At 43.2% G+C, this 15,549-nt stretch overlaps 1 protein-coding gene across 2 annotated transcripts in view; it reads right to left on the reverse strand.

Moving 5' to 3' along the window:
• The window catches only part of oxct1a (3-oxoacid CoA transferase 1a), a 39,807-nt gene that overhangs the window by 8,774 nt on the left and 15,484 nt on the right, over nucleotides 1-15,549 (reverse strand). Inside the window, exons 8-16 of one of the 2 annotated variants that reach the window (XR_014699230.1) lie at nucleotides 14,076-14,183; nucleotides 13,611-13,725; nucleotides 13,042-13,136; nucleotides 12,420-12,468; nucleotides 11,957-12,029; nucleotides 10,744-10,819; nucleotides 1,751-1,840; nucleotides 1,010-1,045; nucleotides 813-893 (exon numbers count right to left, since the gene is read on the reverse strand). Coding sequence is in view for 1 of the 2 variants with exons in the window: in XM_084551517.1 (XP_084407643.1) it covers nucleotides 813-893; nucleotides 1,751-1,840; nucleotides 10,744-10,819; nucleotides 11,957-12,029; nucleotides 12,420-12,468; nucleotides 13,042-13,136; nucleotides 13,611-13,725; nucleotides 14,076-14,183 (687 nt within the window). In the remaining variant the exon portion in view is untranslated. The remainder of the gene's footprint in view (nucleotides 1-812; nucleotides 894-1,009; nucleotides 1,046-1,750; nucleotides 1,841-10,743; nucleotides 10,820-11,956; nucleotides 12,030-12,419; nucleotides 12,469-13,041; nucleotides 13,137-13,610; nucleotides 13,726-14,075; nucleotides 14,184-15,549) is intronic. The other variant, XM_084551517.1, reaches the window with a different exon arrangement.

Genomic DNA, 15,549 nt, shown 5'->3' on the forward strand with positions numbered 1-15,549 from the left:
GGATGATGATAACAGGTAACTCCGGACTCAACAGGAAATAGCACTAGCGTACGAGAATAAAATATTGGTGAAATGAACAAGTTTCGCAGCAGATAATGCGTTATTTAGAGGCTGTGTTTCGGTGCCCCATTCACTCCCACTATATGGATATACGCAAATCTAAATATCTCCCGACTGACTGCAAATGACACAAAAGTTATATGGGTGAGTAAATTATCGTATTTTATGCCAGAAATAAGGTCCAGGTTGTGAAAAAACAGTAGCCCCCCTTTAAGTACATATAGCTATATAAAACGTTTGGTTAGAGCTGACTTACTCACAAGGAAAGAACAGAAAACTGGTTGGCTTACATTAGCTGATGCACATACCGACACAGTTCTAATCTTCATCACTCTGAAGGTATGAATGGGATTTTAAAGTAGGCTACAATTGGAAATTTTTGTGTGTTAGGTGTATTCATGTTTTACAAGAGCAGTGCTGTTTATCAAAGGTACTAAAATAACTTCAGGTCCACAGGTATTCACTCAAAGGCACAGTATGCAGCTAAATTTGTTAAAATAGTGCTAATTAAACCACTTGTACTAAATCACCTCATGCCCCAAAAATCCATTTTTTTTTTATAGGCCAGGAGTCCTGCTCAGTAATGGCTTACTCACTGGCACCATCTACGTAGCAAACATGAGTAATCAGCCTACGTTTATGACTAATAGATCACCTCTTCATTCATGCATGTGTCTACTTCTATTTAAATGTGGCTTGATGCAGGCATACTTGCATATATCATGCGCACCAACGGAGAGATAAAAGTGCACCTTTTCTGTGATGATTCGATCCACACACTGCTTCCCTGTCAAAGGCAGGCCGCATTTGTCCAATATCTTGTGTTTTCCTCCCTGAAATAAAAGAATAGTTGATTAAAAGAAAGGCTGCACACTTCAAATGGTGCATTTATTGAGTCAGTCGAGCAGCTGGTTATGCACACTTATCCTAAAGGATGTAGAGCACTTACTACATGCGAGTGTGTCTCTGTTTACCTGGCAGACATCTTCAAGAAAAAAAAAAAAAAGCAAATATTGATGTGCCTCCAATCAAGCCTGAGAGATGCACATCATACAGCAAGCTCCTTTCCCCATCATGAATGAAAATGGGCCTCTGGGCAGTAAATTTATGCTCACCTGCTACACCATCTGGACTATAGCTGGGGCGTCACACACAGTCCCATTAGCAAAAAAAAAAAAAAGAAAAGAGCATGCTCCTGTGAACGCTGAATGTTACGCTGCCCTTGCATCATACTCTGGACTTTCTAAAAGTAAACCAATTCAGTTGCACGGCATTCTGCTGTTGTCAGAAGCCCTGTGGGGTTATGCATCTGTAGCTTGCCGCACCGGTCTAACTAACCAGCTCTTCCCTGAATCACCAAGTCCAATTCTAGACATGTATTTAAATAAGCAGAGGAGCAGGAGACGGTCTGTGTGCGGAGTCTCATCAGGATAAGCTGGCGCTCTCTGGTAAAGAGGTATTAAGCAATCCATTAACAGAATTATCCTTAATCACCCGTAACACTCACACCCATTATTGCAGGAAGGAGATACAAGGTACGCTGGTGACGGTACTGACATGGGAAAGGAAATTGCCAATTTCATATGACCTGGACTGTTAAGAAAAGGAAGGAGTCTTTTGGAGTGATTTGAAAAGGCAACGATGGTTAGAGCAAAGCACGTGCTCTCACAGTCTCAGCACGTATACACACCTTAGCCGAGTGCTCCATGGTGACCACCACCTTGGTTCCAGCGCTAGCCACCAAATCCATGGCTCCCCCCATTCCCTTCACCATCTTACCCTAAGAATGGAAGATAAAAACAGATTTTTGTTGGAGAAAGTCATATAAACATAAAAATTCCAAACCTGAACACAAAAACATAATGCACAGTAGAACAAAACAGTACCAGAAATAAACAGGCTGTGACTTAGAGGAGTGGGAAGCATCACGGCAATGGCCTTATCTCTTTTACTGTACCTACTCGAGTATGTCGCTCAAAAAGAAATCCTGCTCCATCAAAAATACATACAAGTTTACAAAGCTGCTTTGTGTCTTTTGCGTAAGTTTTCGTTTTGTGCTCAATAAAGCCTTATATTTTATCCCTGCACTAGTAAGACTCTAAAAGCACACTGAGAGAAAGGACGATTAGAATGGACCTGCAGCCATGTGGTAAAAGAATCATTATTGCTATGGGTTACTAAAACGTTTCGCATTCAAGCGTATTTGATAAGAAGAGGCAATAAAACAGACGGACACAGTCTAAGAAACCAATGCAAAAATGGAGCTCACAGGTTTCAAACCGTTCCAGTTTACAGATGTGAAATGCACATTTAGAGGTGGGATATAAAGAAAACGTAACAACTACCTGTTTTAAATTTGACTACAGTACAAAACTTTGGTAGAAAGCAGCTCCAAAGAAACCTGTTCGTTATGTGCCTTGCACAGAATAGCAAAGAGGATGTAGACACGTTTTGGTGGATAGATTTTAATGTAAGTTTTTCATGCCGTGTGCGACACAAACTGAAGGTTGGACTTTTGTATTTGGGCAGTGGCAAAATGTCAAGGACAGATACATGAAAGCCTTAGCAAATTAAACCAACGCTATCAAAGGACACATCTACCACTGCGGGTGAGGGAGAAAATGGGATTTTTTTCTCAGTCTGTAAACCAAACCCTTAAGTGTGGGGGTAATATGCTTGACAACCATAGTCCTTGGTACAATATGAAAGTTTATTTAATGGTAAAAGCTATGGTGGCATTCACAGCAGTTTCTTTAAAAAAGATGGCTTTGTGGTAAAGACCCAGGACTTCGCAGTAACCGCTAAAGGTTTGTGTTCCTTGCAGACAGACTAGTAAGTGTTGAAAATAATGACTATAGCCCACAGTTCATCTCCAGTCATTCAGGGGAGTCCTTTATTCAAGGAAAAACACAATGACAGTTGTCAACAACGAATGCAAAGAGCATGCAGAATGCTCCCTTTCTATCTTCTGTCACTAAATGTTTTCCTCAGTTCACATGAAAACTGTGCTCTTCTAAGGGAGCCAACAAAAATATATTGTATGATATCACAAACATCATCACCGCAACATAATTTGCCAGCCAAGTGAAATACTGTCTTCAAGTCTCACATTGTTCCCAGTGAAGAAGGTTTCCAAATAAGGAAAGCTGACATGCAGATATTGCCGTGGGGTGACGGCTGAGTAACTGAATTAAAATCCCATTTCCTCATCAATCATGTGAAGAGCCTGTTTTGCTTTCTGGTCACTAACCAGAGGGTATATACGCCAAGTGTGGTGCATCATAAGGATACTGTCTGCCTCTGGGGAGACCAGCTGGGTAGAGAAGATATCTGAGAGCAGACGGAGGTTCGGGAGAGGGGAGGTGCATTAGTAAAAGCTTAGGCTGAGGACATGGAAGAGGCAGCATTTAATTTCATATGCTTTACTGCATTATCTTATTGAACCCCAACTGAAAGTCACCTCGCGTAACAACTTATCAACATCTTTAAAAGAAACCTCCAATATCGGATATTAAAATAGTAACCATTTTGATTTTCAATCTACAAACAAAACCTTGCAACAGTTTTTTTTTTCTTTTTCTTGCCCTTCAGTGTTTTCATTCAGCAATGATACTCAAAGGAGCCAGTATCCCTTTTCATATGATCAATGTTAATGCACTTTTTGACAGTCAATGGGCCGGGTGGTGTGTGTGCACAGGCCTTAGGGGATAACACTGTCTGAGCAAGTCAGGATTTACAGCTGCTGTCTGAGCTAGACACCTGCTAATGTACTCGCCCCCGAAACCAGGATGCTGTTAATCAAAGAGGGGGTCTGTTTCTGAGCTTATAACAAAAACTAGTCTGCTTACGATCAATGAAAGAGTCAACACAATATTTATTACAAAATGATGTGGGTTTTGCTGTGGGGGCAATAAAACTTTCAGGGGACTAAATTTACCACCCTTAAATAAAAACTGGCTGTATTTTTCTGGCTACTGAAAATAAAAATGATTACAAGCCACCGATTTTTGAACGAAGACTATTTTTTGCAACGAAATGATGCAACGGCGGTGCTCGTGTTGCACTGCGGCGACAGCAGCCAAGCACACGCAGGATCAACAGCTCAGCTCGTGCCAGGCGTTGATTAGGTGCGCGCGAGTGCGTGCACGCGGCCAGTGTATCACTAATGCTTTTGACCTTGTTAAATGCGAAATGTTGTAATAAAATGACTGCGGTGGCGGCAGCTTACAGACAGGTTGGGGCTCTTGGTCGCTTGTTGAGCATCGTCAGTGACCCAAATTGCACGGAGGATTGGCATTTACTCGCCTCCGACGTACAGCTTTGCATGTGGTTATCAGAGCCTGCTTTGATCTGAACTGCTCCATGCAGCGAAAACTTATCATGATCTGTTTGTGTGCGGCGAAGAATATATATTTATGAATTTGTACGCTGAGCTAATAATCTATTCCATCCTGCACGCTTGAGCGATTTTCTTCATTAAAGCTGCAACTTTTGGTTAGTTGCCTGCTACACATTTTTTATTCCGACTATTGTGCTTTTGTAAAACCTCCTCAGTTTAACTAATCATAATTACCTGTCACTTTAAATTGGAGCCATGTCCGTTTTAGGGATTAGTCTTTTGCCAAATCAATAGTTTCACGGATAATACCGAGGTCGCCGGTGCATCTGGTTTATGACCAGCCTTACTTGCAAGAGGGAACTCAAGTGGAACGAATATATTTTCAGAACAATGGGCATGGAAAGAAATATCTTCTGCCTAAGCCGCCAACAAGAGCAAGGTAATTCAGCCATTTAATTAACAAAGCTTCGCTTACATTAACCTTGCTGGTCTGACAGAAACCCCACAGGTTTTTCATTTCCTCGCCGCTCTCATTGTGTCCACTTGTCTGCGGTAGCTCAAGATTCAAGATTCAAAGAGTTTATTGTCACGTGCACAGTGTGGAAACATGTTTCCCTGTACAATGATGTGCAAATGAGAATGTAAACAATGAACTGAAAAATGTAAACAGAAGCTGAAAAGTGAACAGTGCATTATATGGCATGAAGTAGTCCATGATTTTAGTCTACGATTCTAGACTCCTGTCACCTGTTGAGGAGCGGGGAAGAAGGACTTCTTCAGTCTTCAGGTCCTACATTTCACACTCTTGTACCTCCGTCCTGAGGGTAGGAGTGTGAACAGTCCGTGTTGGGGCTGGGTGGGGTCCTTAGTGATGGAGGCAGCTTTTCTGCGAACTCTATACTTGTAGATGCTCTGCAGAGATGGGAGTGGAGTCCTGGTGATCCTCTCAGCAGTCTTCACCACTCTCTGCAGGCGTTTTCGGTCCATGGCTGTAATGCTGCCGTACCACACGGTGATGCAGCTGGTCAAGATGCTCTGAATGATGCAGCTGTAGAAGTTGCTGAGGATCTTGGGCGACATGCCGAACTTCCTCAGCTTCCTCAGGAAGTACAGCCGCTGTTGAGCCTTCTTGACCAGCTGTGTGGTGTTCAGTGTCCAGGTGAGGTCTTCGGTAATGTGGGCCCCTAGGACTCCTTTTTTGGATAGACCCCTAGGTACTTGAAGCTGCTCACCCTTTCCACTTCAAGTTCCTGGATAAACAGTGGAAGATGAGGGCTCCTCTCCTTCTTAATATCCACTATCATCTCCTTGGTCTTGTCCGTGTTGAGGGTGAGGTTGTTGTCCTCACACCATGCGAACAGACTGGCCACCTCCCTCCGGTAGGCTGCCTCGTCCCCGCCAGTGACGCGTCCTATCACTGCGGTGTCGTCGATGGGGCTGAGGACACAACCCTGTGGGGTGCCAATGTTAGTGGAGATGCTGGCTGAAATCCTGTTCCTAATCCTGACGGACTGGGGCCTGCCAGTCAGAAAGTCCAGGAGCCAGTCACAGAGTGTGGAGTGCAGTCCAAGTGTAGACAGCTTGTGGGGGCGGAACTGTAGTCACTAAAGAACATCCTGATGTAGGAGTCTTTATCTTTCAGGTGGGAGAGGGAAATATGGAGGGCAGCAGCGATGGCGTCGATAGGCATGTCCAGTATGCTGCTCTGGATGTGGGCCAGTACCACTCTCTCGAAGCACTTCATGATGATTGGGGTGAGTGCTATGGGCCTGTAGTCATTCAGGCAGGTTGGTGGGCTTAAGGTTGTTGTCTTGACCCTGCTGCTTTGCCTGATCCTCCTCAGGGCTTTGTGTACCCCGGCTGATGAGCTGGTTGGTGGTGGGGAAAGGGGGCGGGGTTCTGTGGTGTGTGTGCCTCCTCTCTGTGCTGGGCCTGGAGGTCTCAAAGCGGGTGTAGAAAGTGTTGAGCTGATGGTGCTAGTGGTGGTCCTGTAGTCTGTGATGAACTGCAGGCCCTGCCACATCCGCCTGGAGTCATCTTAGCACTATAAGCGCACCCAGACACTCGAAAGTGTATCTTTGCACATGACATTAGCAGAAAAGTATAAAAAAACAAGACTAGAAACACAGTTTTTATGGTTGCATAATGGATTACATAACTAATGCTACTCAAATGTTGGACATTTTCAAAGGCACTTCTGTATAAACTACTTCACATGAGTAAATCGTCTTGCACTAGTTACCACTGATGCTATTTTTTTCCTTTTAATATCCATTTAGCTTTTTCCCTGGCTTACAGAAATTATCTCTTTTAGATTAAGCCTTGCCAGAGGCAGATATACAGTTGCCTACACATATGCTAATTAAGCAGGCATCAGAGAAGATGTCAGCGATGGCACATCATATAAAGGCTGTAATAGTGAGCGAAAATGTCGGGGACTGCAAGACCCAGATAACATGCGACTTCTGAAGTTGAAGATTTGCCAAAATGACAACATGTGAAAGAAGGGAAACTGACACACTCAGTCCCACTCAGCCTCCAATGTCACACAACAACAGCTTTTCTTATTGGAAATTTTACAGGAGTCACGAAATGCAGTAAAACCGCAGCACAGCGCCGTCAAACTGAGATTCCCTGAACACTGGCGGTTTATCCGTTTAGGAAAAAGGGGGCAACAGGTGCGGCGATCACAGCAAACTCATCTTCTAAACTAAAATTACATGGCTTTTATATCCCTCATCAATCAAACGGACTGATTCAGAAGCCAACTTCTGTCATGTAGGTGGGGTGGGGTTTCGGAAACGTCCTACTGTGACGCCAATGCACGAGAAAAGCATCACGGGAACCATCCTCTGACTAGCGCAGTATTTCCCTTACTACTTTGCTTGCGATTTCGAGTTGCCATGACAGCAGGATACATTTCCTCATTTGTTGTGCAAGTGTTCACTTTCAATTCAGTGGCAGAAACACCACACAAAATGACCCCCTTCACAATCCAAACGTTCCCACTTACCAACTGGCTTCCTTTCTCTCTCTCTCTCTCTCTCTCCCTCCAATTCTCTGACAACCTCCACGGTCTGATACAAACAGCTCTCTATTTAATAACATAGCGACGGACTGCCACAAGCCTTCGTTACCCGGACAACTAATGACAAGAATCAGAGAGACAGTACTGACAGGGAGACAATGGACATCGTTCAAAGTAAATGAAAAACACAACTCTTTATAGTGTATAATTGAGACGCAGCAGACGCAGCAGTGCAGCCACAAATGCCTAATAGGACATCTTTGCGTTATAAGCCGGAAAGCGTATCCGTGTAAATCTGTTAGGATGCAGCGGGGAAGCAAGGGAAGAAAGAGCACAATGTTTTTTAAGCATCTCCCTCATTAAAGCCGCCATCAGGCCTTATCATAAGCACTTGAGCTAGTAACTGCATTTTAATAGCAGCTCCAACGGCTGCACTTAAGCTGCAGTTTAACTGAGCCTTCAGGGGTTCGGAATATACTTTATGTGTGATGTAGTGCTTGGTTTCGCCGTTTCAGGTCAACAACTATTAAACTGTTTTGTAAAATACACAGCTGTATGAATAAATTGATAAATAAATTAAGTGGCCCATTCCTCATGGGATTAAAGGTCACCTTTACATACTATTAACAACACACCCTCCTTCAAGGAAACGGCTTCAAGCAGGCTGGTCACGTGGTTAATTTAAATAATTATTTAAAACAGAAATAAAATATATGGAAATAGATACATGAGCAAAACATTTTCAACACCCAGTCATTACTAAAACAAGCTGCACTTCCTAACACTTCCTTAAATAACAATAAAATATAAATGTCTCTTGTTCAAACAACCATTTTAGATGTGACATAACTGAGCACAAATAATATTTGGTTTGCCATTTAATGTCACAGTTAATAAGAAGGTTTTCACTGGCCAGTCTTTAATATTTAAACATCTTCTCCCTCACAGATACTGCGAAACTTTAAGTTTCTGCAACTTCAAAGAATTCTGCTTTGTTATTCAAGGCGTTATGTAACTACGCGTCGCGGCGCACGCAGGCCGCAAGAGCCGTGATTGGACCGCTTAGTAGCACGTGTTTCCGCTTTAGTATTTCCGGCTTTTCCATCTCCGCAATATTCAAATAGATTTTTTTGGAGCAATACAAAAGAAACACATCGAGTAAAGGTTAACTGAGGAGGTTCGGAGATATAAACATTTGTATGACTTGTCTTCTGCGAAATTTTGGCGACAGTTTCCTTCACCATTGTTGAAAGTGAAGCAGGAAGTAGAAACAAAAATTAATCCGACTGGCAAAAAAGACACAGCACCGACTAGTGCTTGGGTGGCGTTTTTACAGAGCAAGCCAGACTGACGAGCACACAAGCATAGATGGCTCGCATCGACGTAGGCTACGTGCGTAGGTTATGTCCCGCAGTACCCTAAATGAGCCTTTATGGAGTCCGTGGATTGACCAGATACATTTTTTTTTCCAGTATTCCTTCATTTACAGTAACTGTTTACTTCTCTAATATGTAAGGGAGCAGGTGAAAGCTAGAGCAGCTCTGCTCAGGAAGCCTTAATCAAAAGCTGAACGTTGTAAAGATGGTTCATATGTCGGTAACCATCGATTTCTGCATCTCACGTGAACTGCTGGGAGCCCCCTACACTTAGGTCAACTTGAAATTGGCTCCAGCAGCTCAATGATAGAATTGCGGACCAAATCCAAAATGTCACCCTTTATTCTATCACCCCTTTCTCTCAACCTATTGTTTTTCCAGATGTTTCCGGCTGAGTGGAGATGTAAAAGCATTTCAAAGCCCTCAACTGGAAAATGTTCATCTGCATTTCGCATATTAAAGGCATTCAAAATCACCATAATCACGCTGAGAGTACTGCATCCCCAACTCCTACGTAAAACATTTCCAATTTCACGCTAAGCACCCATCTTTAGATAGTGAACAATTTTCATTATCACAGAAGGTGGGAAATGTAATTCTCTTCATCCATCCTTTCAAAAGAGGGGATAATGAAGATTGAGGTGTAGGTGAGGACAGAGGTAGGTGCGCGTTATTTTTTGCTGTTCAAACTGCCCAGCACTACTGCGACGACCGAACAAGATGAACTCTCTGCTTCTGATCGGCTCCGCCGCGGGGATCCGGTATCTGCCTAACGTGCTCAACCAAGCGCTTGTTAATTAGCAATTACCATGGACCAACACGTATAAGTGGGACAAGAAAAAGGAAAATAAATAGATGTGCAAAATTTAGAAATCATCACCAACGACAGTATGTCTATTGCACAAAGCTGCCTTACGTATCCTATATTATAATCTGTAATCTGTGGCTGTATCCGCTTGATTGCTTAAAAGAGATGTGTCTTTGAAATACTGAACTGGCTGAAACATCTTTGCATGAACGCTTCAGTCAGACAGAGAACAGTTGTGAGCCAGGGGACATTCAGGTTGATCCCTCCCACGTTGTGAACAGGCTTTTAACGGGTACTTGACCTTAGTAATCACTTAAAAGGACTAGGGCTACTGTGGTCTTAAGACCAATTGACCTGATCAAATATCTAGTAACAATGTTGGCCACCCATTACACTGTAGCACTCACAAAAACCCACCTTCCCCTCCGTCCCCTGACAAGCATATAATTTTGCTCTTATGCAACAAACAAAGCGGCATCTTCGTGCATCCCTCTTAACCGAGGCATCTCCTCCTTTGTTACCAGGAAACTGCCGTAAGATTTGAACGAATAACAGTTATATGTTGTTGACTACAAAGATTTTTTGTTAGTTTTTGGAAGTTAAAAGGGGATGGGAAGTGGGAACTGTGTGTCTCCGAGGTAATCATCAGTTCCTTTCATATATCCCAGACTGTATTTCTTTGTTCTTGTGTTTTTCTAAGATCTGCGCATTGAAACATGCCGCCAAACCCATGCACACGCACACACTGCTGGAAATTTGTATCAAGTAAAGAGTCATGGTAGAAAGGAAGAAATGCTCCAAACGGTGGCTTAACTTCATGAAGAAAGACGAACATGCAAACGCCGCCTTTCTTCGCAACACGGGCTTAAATTCCAAGAATGCCTTTGACGCACCACGCTGCACAAAGTGCCACTACTTCCCAACTGTGCAAGCCTGCCTGTAGATGATGGCAGACAGGCTGTTGCTACAACCAGCTTGACTCACGCACATGCACGAGACGAGTATTCCAGGCTTCACAGAGCAGCTTTCGGATCGTGCCAGATGTGGCGCCGAACCCCAGCAGATGGAGCAGAAAGCGAGAGTTGGGAAAGCGGCAACGGCGCCCATGTGTGCCGTCAAAAACCAAACTTACCGGGATCATCCAGTTGGCTAGATCTCCGTGTTTTGACACCTGCATGGCTCCCAGCATTGTCAGGTTGATGTGACCCCTAAAGAGAATGACACAACAGAAGAAGACAGCTGTCAGCCTCGGAACCAGTGTCCACTCATCGGAAATATAGTACAAAAAGTATATAGTAAGGCATATTTATCCCGTTTTCTGTGACAAGAAACACAACACAACCAGGTACGACAAATCAGTTGTTGATAATTATGAACAGGGGAGTACGCAGTTATAATCTCCGTCCCATTTCTTTAGGGCAGAACTTGTTAATACATAAATTGGATTTGACAATGTTTTGTTTTCACAGTTTTAAATGAGCATAAATCTCGTAGTAATTAGTTTTTATTGGGAATTTAATCTTTCTATTAATGTGTGATCTATTGTCGTCAAGGTACAGTTTCATTATTAGGATGCTTGGATACATTTAAACAATGATCTATACCACTGCTGCCTACAGTAAAATTACAACGGAAACTAATCCCTTTTGTTTCCACAAAGCAACACTATGTGTGTGCAGCAACACATAGCGGGTGTGTACACACAAGCACGCACAAAGCCTAAGAAGAGGTGATAAAGTCTACATGCAATATGATATGAGAAGTAGCCTGTGTGGTATTTGAGGTAACGTGGCTCATAATCCACCATATGCTGAGTAATTCTTTCTCAGCGTCTCCAAGACTCTTAATCATGTTCACACAACAGGAGGCACACTCACCCGAATGTAGTGTGGTTCCATTTGGTCCCCGCCAGCATGACTGGACAGCTATTTATGAGCACTATTGAATTTCTACTGGGTGGACAAACAGGACTGATGCTGCAAGGAGCGCGGGTGGGCAATCTCAGTCAGCTGGTAAATCAATAAGGACCAGGGACCTTGGGAATATTGGCATGTCTGCTGTCTAGCTGCACCGGTGACAGTAGCTATTTGTTAAAATCCAGTGTTACAAATCAAATGGTTGGTCGGCCGGTGGTCAAAAATGCTTAATGGTTACAGGGGCTCGGTGCACGGGAAAAAAAAATCTGGCGAATTATGTGGAAACTAATCTGAAAACTCTTCTGTTTTATGCATGAACTGGTGTCAGCGCAGGTGAGTCAATGCGCCGTGCAGGTCATTTTTTAAGGATGCAGAAGTGCGGAAATGTCAGACAGATCTAACCTTCGGTCTGTAAATATGTTTTCTTACCCTCTGATCATGGCAAATGACTCATCACTGGAGAAATAGGCTGCCCCAGGGAGCACAGTGACCGTCTCCTTCCCTGTGGAACAACAATATAATATATTGGGATTGATTTTTTATTTTTTATTTTTTACTGCAGGACAAGAAAAAACTTTGTAAACAACATGATTTAGAAGATAATCTGGAAAAAAGGCAAATGAAACACAAATGGCATTAAACAAATGAATGTAAAAAACAATGTGATGAAGAAACTCGTGTTATCGTTCAACTGTTACTGCCACTTTGTTTGGGCTTCATCGAACAGTAAGTGTACAATGCACAGAAGAAAATCAGAAACAGCTGCAGTCATACTTTATCTGAAAAGCTGCCTTAATTCACACATAATATTATTTCACCACTGTTTACACAGCTTTTAATTCTTTACGCATTCATACGTTAACCAGCAGGTATTGATCAGGACGACCCTCACCGGCATTAATGAGGTCTGCATCCACTGCGTCTTCAGCGGGGTACGGCCCCTATACAGATAGAAACACACAAGATAAAGAAGGCCGAGCACGCACGCAGGCAGTTGGACAGCAGCCACACATAAACTCACACATGTCACTCAGCTTGACTGGCTCTGATCTTTCAAGGGAGAGACAGACACAATCACATTTTTCTGATTAGATGAGACACTGATTTTTTTCTGTCTTCGGCAAAGGGAGCAGTTCTTTTGGACAAGGAGGAGAGCAGAGCAGAAGAGAGGGGAGATCGGCAGCTCTTTAAAACTGGCACTCATAATTAAAAGAAAATTTGACAAATAGGAAATTAGCATTGGCGCCAGCACACTCCCGTCAACGCGAGTGATTGGAAAGTCATTCCATAGCAGCAGCAGCTGCCTTTTGTTAAAAGGCTCAGCCAGCAAATAATGATTGTGAGAAAGAAAACTGGAAGAGAAAGTGTCAAACTGGCACTGCAACATAACAAACCCAGCACATTTCAAATGTGGGCCCCAACTAGGAGTGACGCCGCTTCAATATATTGATATTCATCTTGACACATGCAAAAGCACTGAAACCTGAGGGGAAGAAAAACTGTTGGTGACTTACCAGCCCCAAAATTCCATTTTCACTCTGAAGGTGTACAGTGATGTCTGGTTTTATAAAGTTGCTGGCGAGCATGGGGATACCAATACCAAGGTTAGCTGATTAACTCTTTGTTAAAGGCTGTACCTATTGAATTCGTGAAAATCAGGTGTTTAAAAGGAGAGAAGTGTACACAGTATATACAGCTAAGGGCTGCTTTCACAGAATCTACCATACTCCTCTTCAGACTCCTCAGAGTTTTCAAACTTTCAACAGCTGCTGTGTGTACAAGCTCCATAACATTTGTTTTGTGTCCCAACACTTTCAAGATGCCAGATTTTTAAAGGATTCTGAATATATTCAGAAATCGCTGCATGGATACCACAGATCAGCCACCTAAGGATGCTTTCCTGAGGACAGATGGATGCTGTAACTGTAAGGTGTAAGTGTGCAAAAGGTGCAACTATTCAGGATCCATGTCTAAAATAAAGAGCCTAGAGCAATGCCTTCTTTTTTCTGTGATTATTAGCCAACACTTGGTCTGGCTGGTTGCAGCTAGTTCACAAATCAATAGGGTTTTTGCGAAAGGATACCATACATCCCATCCTCAAACTCCAGCGCAGCCCGGCGAATGATCCTTTCTCGAACAATGTCTGAATCCTTCTTTGGTTTGGGTTTATCTTCTTGGCTTTTTTTCACCGTGCGTTTCTGGAAGAGACACACGGGGAACAGGGAGGAAGCATCTTAAGAGGCAATTTCAGTCCAAGTACAAGGACACATACAGATAAAAATAGTGTCTGAACATTGATAGAAACCTACAACGACAAGTGAAGTGAGTGCGGGTTCAACTGTACACTTCTGTTGTTCCTGGATTAATAAATTATCGAATTTAATAATTCATTACTAATTATTCATTAATGAAGTTGATTTTTATTAGAGTGCCACCTTCAGAGACATAATCCAGAAACTGTAGAAAAAAATTATTTCACCATGCTGCTTAATGCATTTCATGTACATATGAACGCTGTACAAGCTCTGAAAAAGTCTTGTTCCCGTACCTCGATCCTTTTCTCGTAGCTGGCTCCCTGGACCACCCTGTGAACGTAGATGCTGGGTATGTGGATGTCCTCTGCAGCAAACGTCCCAACGTCTACCACCTCCTCCACCTAAGCAGAGGCACAGACAGAGTGATGAGCTCCACCTTCACCTGCCAAACGTCCCCACGATCCATCCTCGAGATGAAAAAGGTTCGATAAAGAACCCGCTGATGGAGTTACGCCACCAGAAAATAACCTCTGCCCACCCGGCTATGAAATTCAGCGGGGTAACTCATAGCTCATCAAGTCCCAGCAGATGCTTTGCAGCTCTGCAGGCTAATCTAAAAATTATCTTGATTTTTAGATAGGTCATTTTTAAAGGCCATTCCCTTTTCTATATATATAGAAAAGAGGCACACTGAACACATATTTTTAAGATATACAGCAGATTTTTTAAACGATTTTGATACAGAAAGAGACGCAAACATCAGCGGTGGCGATGCAGATGCCGACATGTGATCTTCGTAATTCTGCTGCTATTACCCCTTTCACGTGGTAAATATTTGTGGAAGGTGCTGCTGCATTTATTCTTTTTAGCGGCTCCGCTGAGTGCAGTAAACGCCGTCTGTGCAGGATCATCTGACACACCAACCCCAGGGGATGTAGCTTGATCCTGGGATCAAAGGCAGCACGTAGTGGAGGTGCATGGAGGAGATTGTATCGGTGTTAGGAGGACTTAAATTGAACCAAACATAGAGGCCAAGAGAAACATCCACTTTTTGCTTTTTGTTTGGAAACTAAAACCCCAAAACATCTTCAAATTTAAGATCAGTGTATTGTGGCAATCTCAGCCAACCTGCTATAACTCACATACTTGATATGAGAAGACAGGTACGTATCTACCAAATATATCCCCGACTCCCAGCCAGGACCTTAATGTAGAACAGGTACAGAAGAGGAGTGTACATAAGGGATTATTTCTGTCTGACTAACAAGACACAGATGGAAATGGCTATTGATTTAGGCAGCGTTGGGTCAACATGACTTGAACTCCGTGCTCCGTCCTCCTAACATTAGGAACTGCCATATATCGAGCCTCCAGCCTCCATTTACACAGGTGTTGTACAGCATGTGTGGGCTCCGCTAAATCTTGCTGTCCATTTTTAGTCTGCTTTCAGTCTTCAAATTCAGGATGATATTTGCGGAAGGCTGTGCCAGCGAACACGCCGGTCCCTGCCTCGAGTCAATACAGGAATCAAATTAAGCTGGAAGGGATCAACAGTAAGCATTCTTTAGAGAAGCGATTTTCCTTTATCAAACAGACGAGGCTCCGAGAGAGAGAGAGAGAGAAGGGGCTGCCGTTTATTTCTTCCTGAAGCTTCCTCAAGTTGAAATCATAAAAGGAGAGACTATCGCGACGTCTCCTAGGCCCGAAAGGGGGAGACTTAAACATGACAACATAATTCTCGCCCTCCCTCCTGCTCTCCACTCCCGT

Source organism: Chelon labrosus (genome assembly GCF_963514085.1).
Source record: "Chelon labrosus genome assembly, chromosome: 9".
NCBI lineage: Eukaryota > Metazoa > Chordata > Actinopteri > Mugiliformes > Mugilidae > Chelon > Chelon labrosus.